This window comes from Eleutherodactylus coqui, chromosome 1, assembly GCF_035609145.1.
Source record: "Eleutherodactylus coqui strain aEleCoq1 chromosome 1, aEleCoq1.hap1, whole genome shotgun sequence".
Taxonomy (NCBI): Eukaryota; Metazoa; Chordata; class Amphibia; order Anura; family Eleutherodactylidae; genus Eleutherodactylus; species Eleutherodactylus coqui.
In genome coordinates, this window is record NC_089837.1 from 429,486,617 (window position 1) to 429,501,748 (window position 15,132).

General features: G+C 42.6%; 1 protein-coding gene across 1 annotated transcript in view; it reads left to right on the plus strand.

Moving 5' to 3' along the window:
* The window catches only part of TNFSF11 (TNF superfamily member 11), a 35,715-nt gene extending 20,831 nt beyond the window's left edge, over positions 1–14,884 (plus strand). Inside the window, exons 2-5 of the mRNA XM_066581749.1 lie at positions 819–947; positions 7,168–7,213; positions 7,291–7,374; positions 10,561–14,884. Of these exons, the coding sequence (XP_066437846.1) occupies positions 819–947; positions 7,168–7,213; positions 7,291–7,374; positions 10,561–10,985 (684 nt within the window). The 3' untranslated portion in view covers positions 10,986–14,884. The remainder of the gene's footprint in view (positions 1–818; positions 948–7,167; positions 7,214–7,290; positions 7,375–10,560) is intronic.
* Positions 14,885–15,132: the final 248 nt, after the last annotated feature.

The following is a 15,132-nucleotide window of genomic DNA, read 5'->3' on the forward strand; positions in this document are numbered from 1 at the left end:
AATTATAAGTGAGGTTTAACTGAGGGATTCTGGAATTTGAAAAACCAACCTCAAGTAATCTATGCTGTAAACACCATGTATATGTACTGTGTATTTCCATATTTAAACTAGAAATAATGGGATTATCATGGTCCAACCAAACTTATTTTACGTGTTTTATCTTTTTTCAGTTAAACAATGTTTTCTAGATAACAAATAAGGGAGATGGAATAAATCCTCCACAGTGCCACCTATTGGAAGGCAGCATTCCTACAAGTCAAAGTCAGACTTTTTATACAAGCCTTGTTACAATGACTGGGAATTGCAAGCAAAGCCAGACTCCATGTACATACAGCTGTTTCAGGGTTTTTGCCCTTCATCAGTGTACAGTAGGAGTCTGGCTTTGCTAGTGAGAGGCCTGGGACGGGGGTCAGAAACGCTCTTTTCTCCTTAGTACTCCTACTCTACACTGATGAAGGTCAAAAACCCTGAAACAGCTGTATGTACATAGAGTCTGGCTTTGCTTTTAATTCCTGGTCAGTGTAACAAGGCTTGTATAAAAAGTCTGACTTTGACTTGAAGGAATGCTGCCTTTCAATAGGTTGGCACTGTGGAGGATTTATTCCATCTCCCTTATTTGAATATTACCCAGAGGAGTATGCGTGGCCATTTGAGTCTCCTCACTTAGTTTATAGTATATAGTTGCTCTCCCTAAGGAGAAAAGAGCGTTTCTGACCCCCTTCTAGATAACAGAATTGTAGTAATTTTGGGCTTTTTTTAACACCACAAAGTCAAGGTCTGTATTTTTACATTTTGATAGCTCAATATTGTTTTAACAGGTGGAATCGCTTCAGTGTTGGAGTTCTATTCTGATGAGGGACGCTTCACCCACTATGGATACATTTGCTAAACAGGATGGAAATGAATGTGAAGGAATACAGCTGGCATTCAAGGGAGCAGTACAAAAGGTATCTGCACTGAAATAAATGATGGATTACGCTTTAAGATTCTACTTCCTGCGTAGAAGAGTTTTACAATTGTTTCTTTCCCATGTTCATTCTCTGTCTGTCATATTGAATAATTTCATTGCTAAAGCTAATTCGCTTGACATATTATCAAGTTTCCTAAATAGAAGATTGCAAATACCATGTTAATAAAATTAGCACTGCATTTTGCGCCAAAGAATATGAGCTGCTTTGCAGAGAAAATTTAAACTTCTTAAGAGAAGGGAAACTGATGTTTCTACTGTATAGTTGGTAATTCGACTGTACTTAAATATAGTACTAGTCGAATTACTGCTTACTTCAAAAAGAAAATTGATGACATCCGTTAGGAAATAACTTCCCAATCCTGGACTAGCCCTGACCCTAGTCTTGTCAGCACTGCATCTAGCTCCTGCTCACTGTCTGTACTCAGACCAGCGGCTGAGGAAGAAGTCTCCAAATTGCTCTTCTCTGCTCGCCCCACTACCTGCACTAGCGACCCCGTCCCCTCACACCTCCTCCGATCCCTCTCCCCAGTGGTCATCTCCTATCTCACCACTATATTCAACCTCTCTCCGACCTCTGGCATCTTTCCCTCTTCTTTCAAACATGCCATCATATCCCCACTGCTAAAGAAGCCAACTCTAGATGCAACTGATGCTGCCAACTACTGACCCATCTCTAATCTCCCATTCATCTCCAAACTACTTGAACGCCTGCTTTACTCCCGCCTTGTAAGATATCTATCAGAGCACTCTCTCGTAGACCCCCTACAGTCTAGCTTCTGACCTCAACCTTCGACTGAAACTGCCCTTACAAGGGTATCCAATGACCTACTGACAGCCAAATTGAGGGGCGATTACTCCCTACTGATCCTCCTTGACCTTTCCGCAGCATTTGACTCTGTTGACCACAAACTCCTCCTCAGTATGCTTCGCTCCATCGGCCTACAGGACACTGCTCTCTCCTGGTTCTCCTCCTACCTATCTGACCGCTCTTTCAGCATCTCCTTTGCTGGCTCTACCTCCCCTCCTCTTCCCCTTGGTGTTGGGGTCCCCTAGGGCTCGGTCCTCGGCCCTCTACTTTTCTCAATCTACACAGCCCCTATTGGACAAACCATCAGGAGATTTGGCCTCCAATACCACCTGTATACTGACGACACCCAGCTATACACCTCTTCCTGTGACATCTCTGCACCTTTCCTCCAAAACATCACCGACTGTCTGTCCGCTGTCTCTAACACTATGTCTTCTCTCTACCTAAACCTCTCTAAAACTGACTTACTGGTATTTCCACCCTCCACTAACTGACCTCATCCTGAAATGTCCATCTCAGTGTGTGGCGCCACCATAACTTCTTGACAACATGCCCGCTGCCTTGGGGTCATATTCGACTCTGATCTCTCTTTTACCCCCTACATCCAATCTCTGGCCCGAACATGTCAGCTGCACCTCAAGAACATCGCAAGAATTCGCTCTTTTCTCACTGTGGACACACTAAAAACACTTACTGTTGCCTTCATCCACTCTCGGCTTGATTATTGCAACTCGTTGCTGATCAGCCTTCCCTGCTCCAGACTCTCATCTTCCTGTCCAGCCGCTACTCGGACGCCTCTGCCCTGTGCTGGTCACTGCACTGGCTGCCCGTTAAAAACAGAATTCAATTTAACTCACTACCTTCATCCATAGAGCCCTCCACAGCGCAGCACCCCCCTATATTGCTTCCCTCATCTCAATCCATCACCCAGCCTGGGCTCTCCGCTCTGCTAAGGAAACCAGACTGAGCACCCCTTTAATTCAAACTTCTCATTCCCGCCTCCAAGACTTCTCCAGAGCAGCACCAGTCCAGTGGAATGCACTACCAAAGGCTACCCGGGCAATCCAGGACTCGCAGAACTTCAGGCGTGCTCTAAAAATGCACCTCTTCAGGGAGGCATACTGCATTCCCTAAACAAAGCCCTCTGTACTCCGCCTGATAACATGCTCCCTGACCTACTGACTGCAATCCCTGCTAGCCATCATAAACCGCTTCTGCAGTCATACAGTTACTAAAAATTAAAGTGCTCAACAAGTGTCCACTTCTGACTGTAGGAACACCTTACATATAGTACTAGTTTAATCACCTAAATCATTTGGTAATTCGACTAGTACTATATTTAAGGTGTCCATATAAGCTTGTGCTCCTTAGTTTTTAGTAACTGTACAGTTTCTTGTAAGTTTGAGCATTAGACTATAGATTTTGACACAAGAAGAAGATTCTTCTTGTTGGCCCCATTAACTCATATGGGACTTAAATTTCTCGATTCTGTAGTTAGCAATCGAGATAGATGTATAGTTTCAAAACAGCTAGAGAGTTAGACGTTGCAGATCACTAATGTAAGTGTGTGTGAATTCAACCTAAAAACAGTTAAACTCTACATACATTGCATATATTGAAATTTGAATATACACATTGCATAATGCATAGACCTTCATAGTTAGCAAGTGAACTAAGCAAATATTCATGCTGCATAATTTAGTCACTGATATACTATTACTATCTGTAAATTTAGAATTCTTTTATTAGAGTATGCAACAATATATCACAACTTGTGAACAAAAGGTAAAACATTGTAGCAATTTCATTACTGATCCCTTAACCCCTTGAGTGGCGGGTTTCTTACCATCCTGTCGTACCCACCACGGCAGGTTTCTTAAATGGTCTAATCATTGAATTTCAACTAATTTTTCAGTTGCGTTCCAAGAGCCATAACTTTTTTATTTTTCAATTGACCAGGCCATATGAGGGCTTGTTTTTTGCGGGACAAGTTGTACTTTTTTATGGCATCATTTTTGGGTATATATAATGTATTGCATAACTTTTGTAAAAACATTTGTAGGGAGATTGGGGGAAAAAAGAAATGGGGGAAAAAAGAAAAAAAGGGGCCATGTCATTAAGGGGTTAAATAATGTACTAACTTCCTTCTCTGTGTCATTATGATGCAGGGATACCACATGTGTAATTTTATTTTCAATTTTTTACAAAGTAATGGGAGACAAGTGTTTCTTATTTTTATTTTTTTAAATAATTTTTTTACTTTTGTTTTAACTTTTTAAAAATTTTTTGCCCCTTTAGGGGACTTCCACAGGGACCCATCAGGACCCCCTGATCACTTTACGGGGGTCCGATGGTGATAGCCCTTTACATGCTGCAGTGACAGCTCTTTACATGCTGCAGTCACATAGACTGCAGCATGTAAAGGGTTAACACAGCAGAGATCAGAGGTTTTCTCTGATCTCTGCTGTAAGAGCTGGTGCCTGCTTGTCCTCTGACAGCCAAGCACCAGCTCTCCCTGCCACAGAGACAGTCGGCTTGCTTCTGACAAGCCGATGGACCTATAAACAAAGCAGGAGACTTAGAAGCAGGAGATTGCCGGCATATCGGCAACATCTTCTGCTTCTGTTGCTCAAAGCCCTTGCTTTGTTCTCTGTGGGAGAGTGCAGGCAGAGCACAATGTCACAGCTTGTGGCATTGTGCTCTGCAGCTCACATAGTGATACATAGCCCGGAAATCTTCCTGGCTATATCACTATCGGCAGTGGAGCTCGTCCCGGAAAATTTCCGGGCGTGCCACTCAAGGGGTTAACTCATACCTGTAGTGTTCTATGTTCATGGATAAACACCACAAGCTATTATCATAACAGTTCACTAAAATAGAAGTAGTTGTAAAAGTACAGATACATATTAGTGACCATCTAGACAAGCCATATGCACTTATCAGCCATTATATTAAAAGCACTCACATGTGAAATGACTAACATTTTATCTTGTGACCATAGTGCCTGTTAAGAGGCGATATCTTAGGCAACAAGTGAGCAGTCAGAAATCTTTGTGTTCTAATCTGGAAAATTGGGCAAGCCTAAAGTTTTGCTTGATTTTTACAGGGGTCAAATTGTGATGTGTCAGAGCAGCTCTCCAAAACATCGGGTCAGATGGGGTGTTCCTAGTGTGCAGTGGCTATTACTTATTAAAATGGTGCAAGGAATGCCATTGCCATTGAACCGCTAGCAGCAGCGATTAGACTTGGCCCCCAAATAGTTGGATTTCAATGGCACACTCATATTGCAAAAGTGGTGTTATATGCCAATGATACGCTCCTGTTTATAGGGGATATGAGTGTGCCCTTGCAGGTGCTTATTTTATTCATAGACCATTTTGGTGTGCTATCGGGGTTCTCTATTAATTGGGGCAAATCTGTTGTGCTCCTGTAAGACTCATTATTAAATCCCCCAGTGGTGAGTAGTAGGTCAATAAAATGTGTATCTCAATTTAAATACTTGGGTATTAACATCTCTGCCTCCCTGTTGGAGTATGAGACCCTCAATTTGCAACCTTTGCTACTCACTTTTAAAAGGCAGGTATCAGCGTAGTGTAAATTGGGACTCTTTGTGGTAGGACGGGTGAATGGTAGGACGGGTGAATCTGATCAAATTTTATTTTAATACCCCAATTATTGTATGGGTAAAAAGAGAGTGGTGGAGCTGCTCCATGGGTGGATATACAGTTTGTTGCGGAATGGTGGTATAAGTGTATGGGTGAGGTGCTGCTGGGCAGATGTATACCTGTACAAGACAGGTCGAGGATTACACTGTGGAAGTGAAAGAAAAATCACTTAAGGTGTAATGACTCCAAAAAATGGTGATGATGGTAAGAAGATTTTATTAAATGAGGAGTATAACCAGCAGAAAAACCCATTTCAAGGATAGACCTCTTCTTCAGTAAATGCTAAGGCATAAAATGCTGGATGGCTACGGTGAGTATTTATGTTGCCATACCAGCACGGCCAATAAGGAAACTGTGTGGACAGAACCAGGCTGCAGATGTAGCTCATGGTGTCTAAAGTGTAGGTGCTGGTATGACAACATAAGTACTTATATTGTACCATTATCACCATTTTTTGGAGTTGTTGATCCTCAAGCTATTTCTCTTTCATTACCAATTATTGTATGTCCTGCATAATTCACCAGTATGGATTCTACTGGACAGGTTTTACTATATTAATTCTCTGTTTCGGAATTTGGTGTGGTGGAAGAAACAAACACAAATCAGGTTGGAGTTGTTACAGAGGACCAAGGATGTGGGTGGCTTAGTGCTTCCAAACCCCTTTTCATATGTATATTTTATATATATATATATATATATATATATATATATATATAATTTGGCTGCCAAATATCAGCATTTTAATGGGTGGTGAATCTGGCAGTCCTCTGACTTCATAGATGTGTCTTTGCATCATGTGGTTGGGTCTGGTTCCCATTTGTCGACCCTGGAGGTGGGGAGGTTTCAGGCCCTGGGGCATGGTTTGCCAGCATTGACTCTAATACTTAGAGTATGTTTAAAGTTTAAATCTTTGCAAAAAATAATAGGGTGCACTACATATTCCCCCACTTGGCATAATCCTAATTTCCAGGATTTCAGCCCTTAATGGGGTTTGAGATTTGGCAAGAAGCTGTAGTTCTTTACATTCATCATCTCATGTCTTTGGGGTTTTAAAAATGTACAAGCAATTCATTCAGAGTATAATATGCCGCAAAGTTCCTATTTTCTTTCTTTTTTCTTCAAAATTTGCAGTTGCGTCACGTGTTTGGGGTACAGAATTGGATTTTATGTATAATTTATGCCAGTTTCTGGTATAAATTATACTTTAATTTGTAAAGTTGGTCTGGCCACACCCATGCCTATAAGTCATGCTCTCTTTTTGTAAAACAGTCATGAGCGCACATATTTTAAAAGGCTGCAAAATTTTAGAGCACGTAGGGTTTGCACCAAATTTCCAGACTATTTTACCCCAGTTTCGCAATGATAAATCCTCCTATAAAGTTCAAGGTGATGAATTGGCCTCTAAATTCCCCAGATCGCTTTCCAATCAAGCATCTGTGATGTGCTGGGAGGAGAAGTCTGATCTGTGGCCCAAAATCGCAACTTGTAGCACTTGAAGGATCTGATGCTAAAATCTTGATGCCAGATACCACAGAACACCTTCAGAGGTCTTGTAGAGTCCATACTTAAATGAATCAGAGCTATTTTGATTGCATGAAGGGGACCAGACTATATTAGGCAGGTTTTTTTATGTTTTGGATGATTGGACTGTTGATGCAATGTATTACCTGCACTTCATTGGAAGATTCTTTTTTTTATAACATGTTGTATTTTGAACTTTACAGGCATTACAAGGGCTAAGTGCACAAAGGCAGTTTCATATAGGAAATGGTAAGCTGTTATTTACACTTATTATTGTACACCTGCTATAACAGTTTGGCAACAATTTATTTCCATTTTATTTTTAGCTACTTATGATCCAGTTTTGTCAAGGAGTAATAACTACCAGACATGGCCAGCTGCGCATCTTACATTGGGTAACAGTACTTCAGGTAGGTTATATAAAAATAGTTGCCCCTACACATAACAAAAGTGTACTTTTTATGTTCTTTTCAAAATATTCAAAGTTCTATGCAGAACCCCAACTATCGCCACCAATCAGCATTTTATATCAATTTGAATTGCAACTGCCTGATTCATTTTGTTCTCTGGGAGATTTGTCTGCCAGACTCCTTTGGCAGCGGCTTTCTCTACTCTGCATTTAGAAAGCAAGCCAAGCGTGCATGTGTATGGGGCAAGATAGCTGTTCGCTGAACAAGCATTCATCAAACCTTATTTTTAGTGGAAAATGAGCAGATGACATGGTCTAGTGTCCAGTGCACTTTTATTTCTACTGAACTTCTATTCAGCTTCTTCTGACTCTTCCTAAAATCTGGCATTTTGTCACTTGAGCAATCTTATTTGACCACCCAGACATAAGGTCCATGAGTGCACATAGTAATATACTGACCATAACTTGGCTAAAATTATTACTTGATTTTAACCAAACCATAGCACATCTTGCCAAAAAGTTGTTGGGAGCTTTTTATATTCCACTTTAAATCTATAATTTTTGCTGGCTTCCAGTCTGCCCGTCCTAAATAAATATTGACCACTCAACCACTTGACTAATGTCTGAGCAAAAGCATTTTTCAACAAGGTCTCATTTAAATGTTTTTTAATGCTTGCTTTTATCAGAACTTTTATGAATGAGATCGGTGAGGGTTATTTCTGCATAAATCTGCATATTTAACCACCATGTAGGTACATAAGTTCATGGCCCTTCTTGTTTCTTTTTATTGGAACTACTACTAATGCAAACAGTTTACAGAATTGCGGTCCAGGATTTGAAAATAAACTCAAACTCCTGCCTACTTTCTTCTTTCTATATTCAGTTTTAATGGCTATTTCACAGAAAATACAAAATTAATTTTCATAATGAAATATGGCCAATCCATCGTCAAATAATGAAATGTGCAGTTCTTCTCCTGTTATATCAGCCATTTTTGTTTCTGCTTTGTAAGTTTAATTAAAGCGGTACTGCTAAGACAGTTTTATCAGCTATCCTGCGGATAGGTGATAAAAGTCTGATTGGTGGGGGTCTCACCATGTCCCCCTTTTCATGCCACTGTGGGGTTGTGGTACCCACCCACAATGACATCATACTGAACAGAGAGGCAGTTGCACGTGCTTTGTGTCTCTTTATTAATTTCACAGAGGCTGATAGAAATAGACTTGTATGTGCACTCGGCTATCTCTGTTAGCCCCTATCTGAAGCTCAATAGAGCAGCACTGTGCATATGCGACCACCATACCATTCAATCTCCTCCTCACTGCTGGGCTGCAGCAAGCCCACAGTGAGGAGGAGGGGAGAAGCAGGAGGTATTAGTGTATCTTGACACCACCAGAAGTTAGGGGCTTGACAGGAGGAACGCTCCTGTCACACCCCTAGCTCCCGATAGGGTGAAGGTACAAAGGTCCTTGAAGGTGCTAAAGTGGGTTAATGTGAGGCGTACGAAGTGCAATGTGAGTGAACAGACCTGGACAGCTACAGGCCTGTACCGCTGTCCTGGCGCTGTGGCCTCACACCTGTCATCCTGGTATACCTGCATGCATCTGGAGGCTGTAAGTAACATTTCTCCGCCGCAGTTGAGTCCCTGATGTGGCCTTCCAAGTGTCCTCCTCCTGCTGTTCTATGCCGCCACATGCTGTAAGTTACCGTCTCCTGCGGCTGTACGCTCCGTGCTGTCCTGATGCAGTGTGTTGGCGACGCATGGAGTGTATGGCGCCGCTGCCCGTGCTGCTGTATGTCTGCATGGCCTGTGTGAGTTATGGGAGAGTCGGCGCTCTGTCTTCCCTGCTGCCCACCGCAATGTCTGACATATCTGGCAAGGGGCAGTGGAGTGGCTTCTGCGCTGCTTCCGGTAAACAGCCTACACACAACTCTCTCTGCAGTCAGTAATGGTGAAGGTGCTCTGCGCTGCTACAGACAGCTGGGTGCTGGCATTTGCTCTGCTGCCAGGCAATGGGGGTTTCAGCAGGGGAAATCCTGGGCAGTAGCGGTGGCCGTCAAGAAACAGAGGTGCAGCCTGGCATCCTTTAGTGAAGCACTTCCTTCTGCAGCATTAGTGGCCTTCCAGGACCTCTAGGCAACTAAGATGTGCAGCTAATCACGTTCAGGGGGCCTCACCCCCCTGTCAATCTTGACTCCACCAGGACTTCCTGGTGGCGTCAAGATACAATAATACCGAAGCAGGACTCCTGTTCTTGGACTCGGGATCTCAGCTATCTTGGGATAGTCCCTTTAACTATATTAGGACTAATATCTTTCCTCTGGTCACCCTAGTCCTAATGGTCCCCTTAGGCAGGACGAACTGTCAGACAAACAATTCCTGACACTCATCCTAGTGATGTTCACCCCTGTGCAGTTACAGAGGGGCCAGTATTACTGGCACTGTTCACAGCGCTGCCGGAATGGAGCTGGAGTGTTCTCTTTTCTCCCACTCCCACCTCCATTCACAGTAAGCAGACAGTCATTCAAAAGTGAATGGCTGCTGTCTACACTGTTCAGTTTTGCTGGATCGCAGTAATATGAACAATAATCATTCATCATAAATGCCGGCACGATCTGAACAACGAGCAATAATTTGTTTGTATCATGCAGGCATAAAAAGCAAATGAAGATTGGCTGTGTAAATTGGCAGTTGTTCATCCATGAGCAACCTGCTTACTGTGAATGGAGGCTGACTGGCTGGAATAATCCCTGGCCCACTCCGTCTCCATTCACGGAGCGATACTCACCTAGCCCCTGCATCTTTGTCCCTCGCGCTGGCCTCCCTGGTGCTGCAGCAGGCTGCAGCGTCCTCGCACTGACAGAAGATTCTCTTCTTGGTAACGGGGCTCTTAATTCCCCTGCCTCCAGCAAACGAGAGCTGTGATTGAATCGAGCACCAGCCAATCAAAGCTGGCGCTTGATGAATCAATCACAGCCATTCAGTTCATCAATGAGACCACCCTAACTGACCTGAGGCTAAATAAATATTAGAATTGCAGGCTGCTCAGTAAGATAATCTTTCAGTTGGAATATTTCATATATTTTAACACCGATCCTACCAATCTCAAAATGTCTTCACTAATTTGCATTTTAGAGTTGTTGGATACCAGTAGTATCACATACTGACTACATATATTTTTTTAAGGTGACCATGGCGTAGTGCACCTACGGTCTTGGAATCATAAAGAAGGTTGGGCAAATATACAAAATATGAGCTACAACAATGGAACATTAAGAGTCCTACAAGATGGATATTATTTTGTGTATGCTAATATTTGCTTTAGACATCATAAAGTGTTAAAGAAGATCACTCAAGAACCTATGCAGCTCATGATTTATGTCTGTAAATCAAGGAGTGGACGACAGCCTGAATACTTACTGAAGGGTGGAAGTACTGCAGTGTGGTCTAAAGATGAAGTGTACAACTTCTACTCGGTCTATCAAGGAGGCATTTTCAAGTTACTTGCTGGAGAGGAAATATTTATCAAGGCCACATATGCAGCATTATTGGACCCCTCTCAGGAAGCAACCTATTTTGGAGCCTTTAAGGTCCTTGATATTCACCTGTAATTTTTTTTAATCTTGGCAGCTGCAAAACTCACAAAATGGCTAATCCCAATGTTTTTGCCTTCAGTGTTTGACATTTTTGGGTATTCAGGTACTGTAAACCCTTTTTAAAATGTGTGGTCGTACATAAGTGCCTTATTTATATATCAACTAATAGAGCAGAATGTCACAAGCAGTACTATGTGTTCATATGTTGGAAGCCAAACTTTAAGCATTGATTTAGAGAGATGATTGTTTTCATGCTGGCATGAGAATTATCTTTATTAGCTATTTAATTTTTTTTTTGTCTTCTAGGTGTATACAATGTTTATCCAGAAAAGTATGTTACTGAATGCATTATGTAATGTCTTGTGATATATAAATTATATACTTTTAGTTCATTCATACTAATTGACTGTAATGGATGTCAGGAAAGAATGCACATTATCAATACCCATATTATTTAGTAATACTGTTCTGAATGCCTATGCCTTCAAGCCCCTTACACTGCGCCTTACTGTGGCCTCCCATGGCTAATAATAACATATTGTAGGCTGGTGCTAAAATCAGGAGGTGGCACCCAAGGTTAACGATAAATGAAAAAAATAGTTCAAGTCATCTAGTTTTAAAAGATACTTGTGAACTTCTATTCTGCATCAGAGAGGGAAAATATTTCTTCCATAAAATCATGGCCATGAAGAAAGTCCCCACTATGAAGGTCTGAAACATGTAGCATTGCTCATGCCATGTCGCTACGTCGGCTTTTATCCTTATTCAAATAAGATATGATTTAATGGAGAATTAAATTTTTTTCCTGTCTGATGCTGGATACAAGTTTACAAAGTTCACTAATTGTTGCCGAGGCTGGAGAGGATTGACCTAGTATCCTGTGCATGAAGCAACTTCTTGTCCACATGGTATATTCATCATATGCATGTGAACTGTTTTTTTATCTCTTGACTTTATATTAAACTTTTGAAGATACCTAAAATAGAAAGAAGATATTACAGTAACGCTACTTTTTACTTATTTTCCCAATAAAACAAGTCACGGCTTTCTATGTATATATTCTCCATTGCATACAGTACATATGGTATTTGGGATACCATTGATCCTACTGGTGGCATACATAGAGGAAGACAGAAAAATGAGTCCTCTTTTGAGTTGCTACTTAAGATCACTAGTAGAGATGAGCGAGCGTACTCGCTAAGGTAAACTACTCGAGCGAGTAGTGCCTTATGCAAGTACCTGCCCGCTCGTCTCTAAAGATTTAGGTGCCGGCGGGGGTGAGCAGTGAGTTGTGGGAGTCAGCAGGGGGGAGAGAGTGAGAGAGAGATTTCCTCCCCGCTCTTCCCCGCCGCTCCCCGCCCCCCGCCGGCACCCGAATCTTTAGAGACGAGCGGGCAGGTACTTGCATAAGGCACTACTCGCTAGAGTAGTTTGCCTTAGCGAGTACGCTCGCTCATCCCATATCATTAGCTTTGTAATCCCCAATGTCAAGAATTCCTGATGCCCCATCCAATTTTCATTGTACCACATCCCCATACAGCTTCTCACCCGCTTGACTGAGCCCCCTCTCTCTAAGGGCCCCATAGCAGCTATATAGATTGCCTCTATGGTACGTTCCCCATTGCATCCTTTACTACAGATATAATAGAATCATTCTTGTATTGGGTAACGCTTTGTGCTCTACGTATATTTTCAACCATAAATTCTTAAAAGAGAATTGCTAGAGCCATTTAAACTGTATTTAATAATAGTCACAATACACTTTGTCCGCTGTGTCGCATGAGGTGACATTTGCACTCAACATTTTCAGCTGTTCTATTCAGCTCTACTTGATAAACTTTTTTTCAAGTGTGCGGGGGAGTTTTGACAGGAAGAGTTTTTTCTCCCTTTGAATTCGTATTGAAAATGTGTTTGGGAAAGATATCTTGTGGTATTTGTTTAACAAATGTGCCGGAATCTAAATGTTTGATCAAACTTATATATATAATCTATATCATATATTCATATTCTAAATATTTTAAGTACTTAAAATTATTGTTAATTTTCTTTCGAAGGCCCCCATCCCCAAAACATAAGGTGCTTGGACATTGTCCCACTGCTTGGACATCCAGTGATCAGATGTTATCTGCTGGGGACACTGGTAATAAGTATCCAATTCCCCTGTTTTGCCACCACTTGGGAAATTAAGTATTACATGTTGTCAATTAAAATAACACTTGTACATGTGAACATGCTGGCCCTCCAGAGAGGGATGCTGCCTGCTCAGACTAATTAGTTAAGGTTATGACACCATCGGTACTTCATTTCATTGATCTGCTGGCACAGATCAACCGATAACAGCAAATGACTATAGAACTATGGCTGCCATCTTGTCTTTGGAGAAAAATCTGAGCCTTAAAGAGGTTGTCTGGATCTTTTTACTTCGATGACTGATCCTCAGGATAGGCCATCTGTATTTGATCAGCAGGGATACACTGCTCCGAATCCCTGCCATTCAGCTAATTGCTGTGCCTGCTATCAGTGTGGAATCCACTGAAAGCAGATAGTGTTGTCCATATTGCAGTGACCCGGGTTTGTACTGTAGGCACAGCTCCCATTGATTTCAAAAGGAGCTGTGCCTGAAGAACTAAACCAGGCTGCTGCAATGTTGATGGCTCCATCTGCTTCCAGCGCTGTCCACATTAATAGCGGTCCAGCAATCCACTGCTCAGGGAGATCCTGAGCAGCAAACCCTTTCTGATCAATTCTCCTGAGCATAGGTTATCAACAGTAAAACTCCTGGACAACCTCTTTAAAGGGGTTGTGTAGTTATAAACTATTGATGGCTTATGTGCAGAATAGGTCATTAATAGTAGATCAGCAGGGGTATGCCACCAAGGACCCTCTCTGATCAGCTGTTTGCTGGGACACTGTGTTCATGCACTGAGCTTATTTCTGCAGGAAGCAGACAGCTCTGTTCTCACTGCAGTGGTCAGACTTGGTATTACAGGCAAAGTTCCCATTGAACTGAATACCTGTAATACCAAGTCTGACCACTGCAGTGAGAACAGGGCTGTATACTTCCTGTAGAGTTCAGTAGGAGCACAAAAGCTCAGCAAACAGCTGATCAGGAGGCTCCTTGGTGGCAGACCCCTGCTGATCTACTATTGATGACCTATTTTGTGCATAATGTGTCATGTACATGGGACGACAGTCGTCTAAACGACTGCATGAGTGCTAACGTCACAGCTAAGGTCATTGGTGCTCGTGCAGAGCGTTTAGATGCACAGGCTTCACTGCTGGATCGCGGGCTTCTCGCTCAGCACGTCACTTTCTATGTGAAGCACTGAGTGGGGAGCATTTACATTGGACAATAAACTCGCAATCTAGCGATGGTTTTTATGCTGACTGAAAGTGAACGATAAGGAATAGTGAACGAATAGTAAACGTCTTTTTTGCATTTACACTAAGCGATAATCGTCCCGTGTAAATGGCCCATTAGCCGTCAATAGTTTACAACTGGACAACCCCTTTAAAGGGAGATAGACCCCTGCTGATTTACTATTGATGACTTATCCTCAAGACAGGCCATCAGTAGTTTACAACTGGACAACTCCTTTAACTTGAGTTTAACATAATCACAGTCTCAATTTACCAGCTGATGGCAACCTTATATACAGTATGATATCACAGTGAGAAGGCCCATATGATAGTTAGCGAATGCTTAGTCTGTGTATCTAGACACCCCTGGATATTCTCACTAATTTTGAGGTACTGTCAATGTTGGTCTTTTCTATGGCAAATAGACATTACAATTTTCTCTTCCTAAGGCCGCCTGCACACGGGTGGAAATCCCGCGGCGGGATTTCCGCCGCTCAAAGCCTGCATAGGAGTGCATTACAATACGCACTCTATGCAGACGGCCGTGGTTAGGCCGCGCGAAATGTCGTGCGGCAAACAAACCGCGGCATGTCCTATTTTTGTGCGGGGCTCGCAGAGCCTCGCACAGATATGTCACTCACCTGGCCGCCGGGCGCGGGAAAGAGCCGGGGCCGCCAGGCGCGGGTGAGTATGCGCTCGTCTCTGCAGGCGCTCAGGTCGGGTCCCACGGCGAGAATTCCCGCCGCCGGATCCGACCCGCTCGTCTGCAGGTGAGCCCCGCACAAAAATAGGACATGCCGTG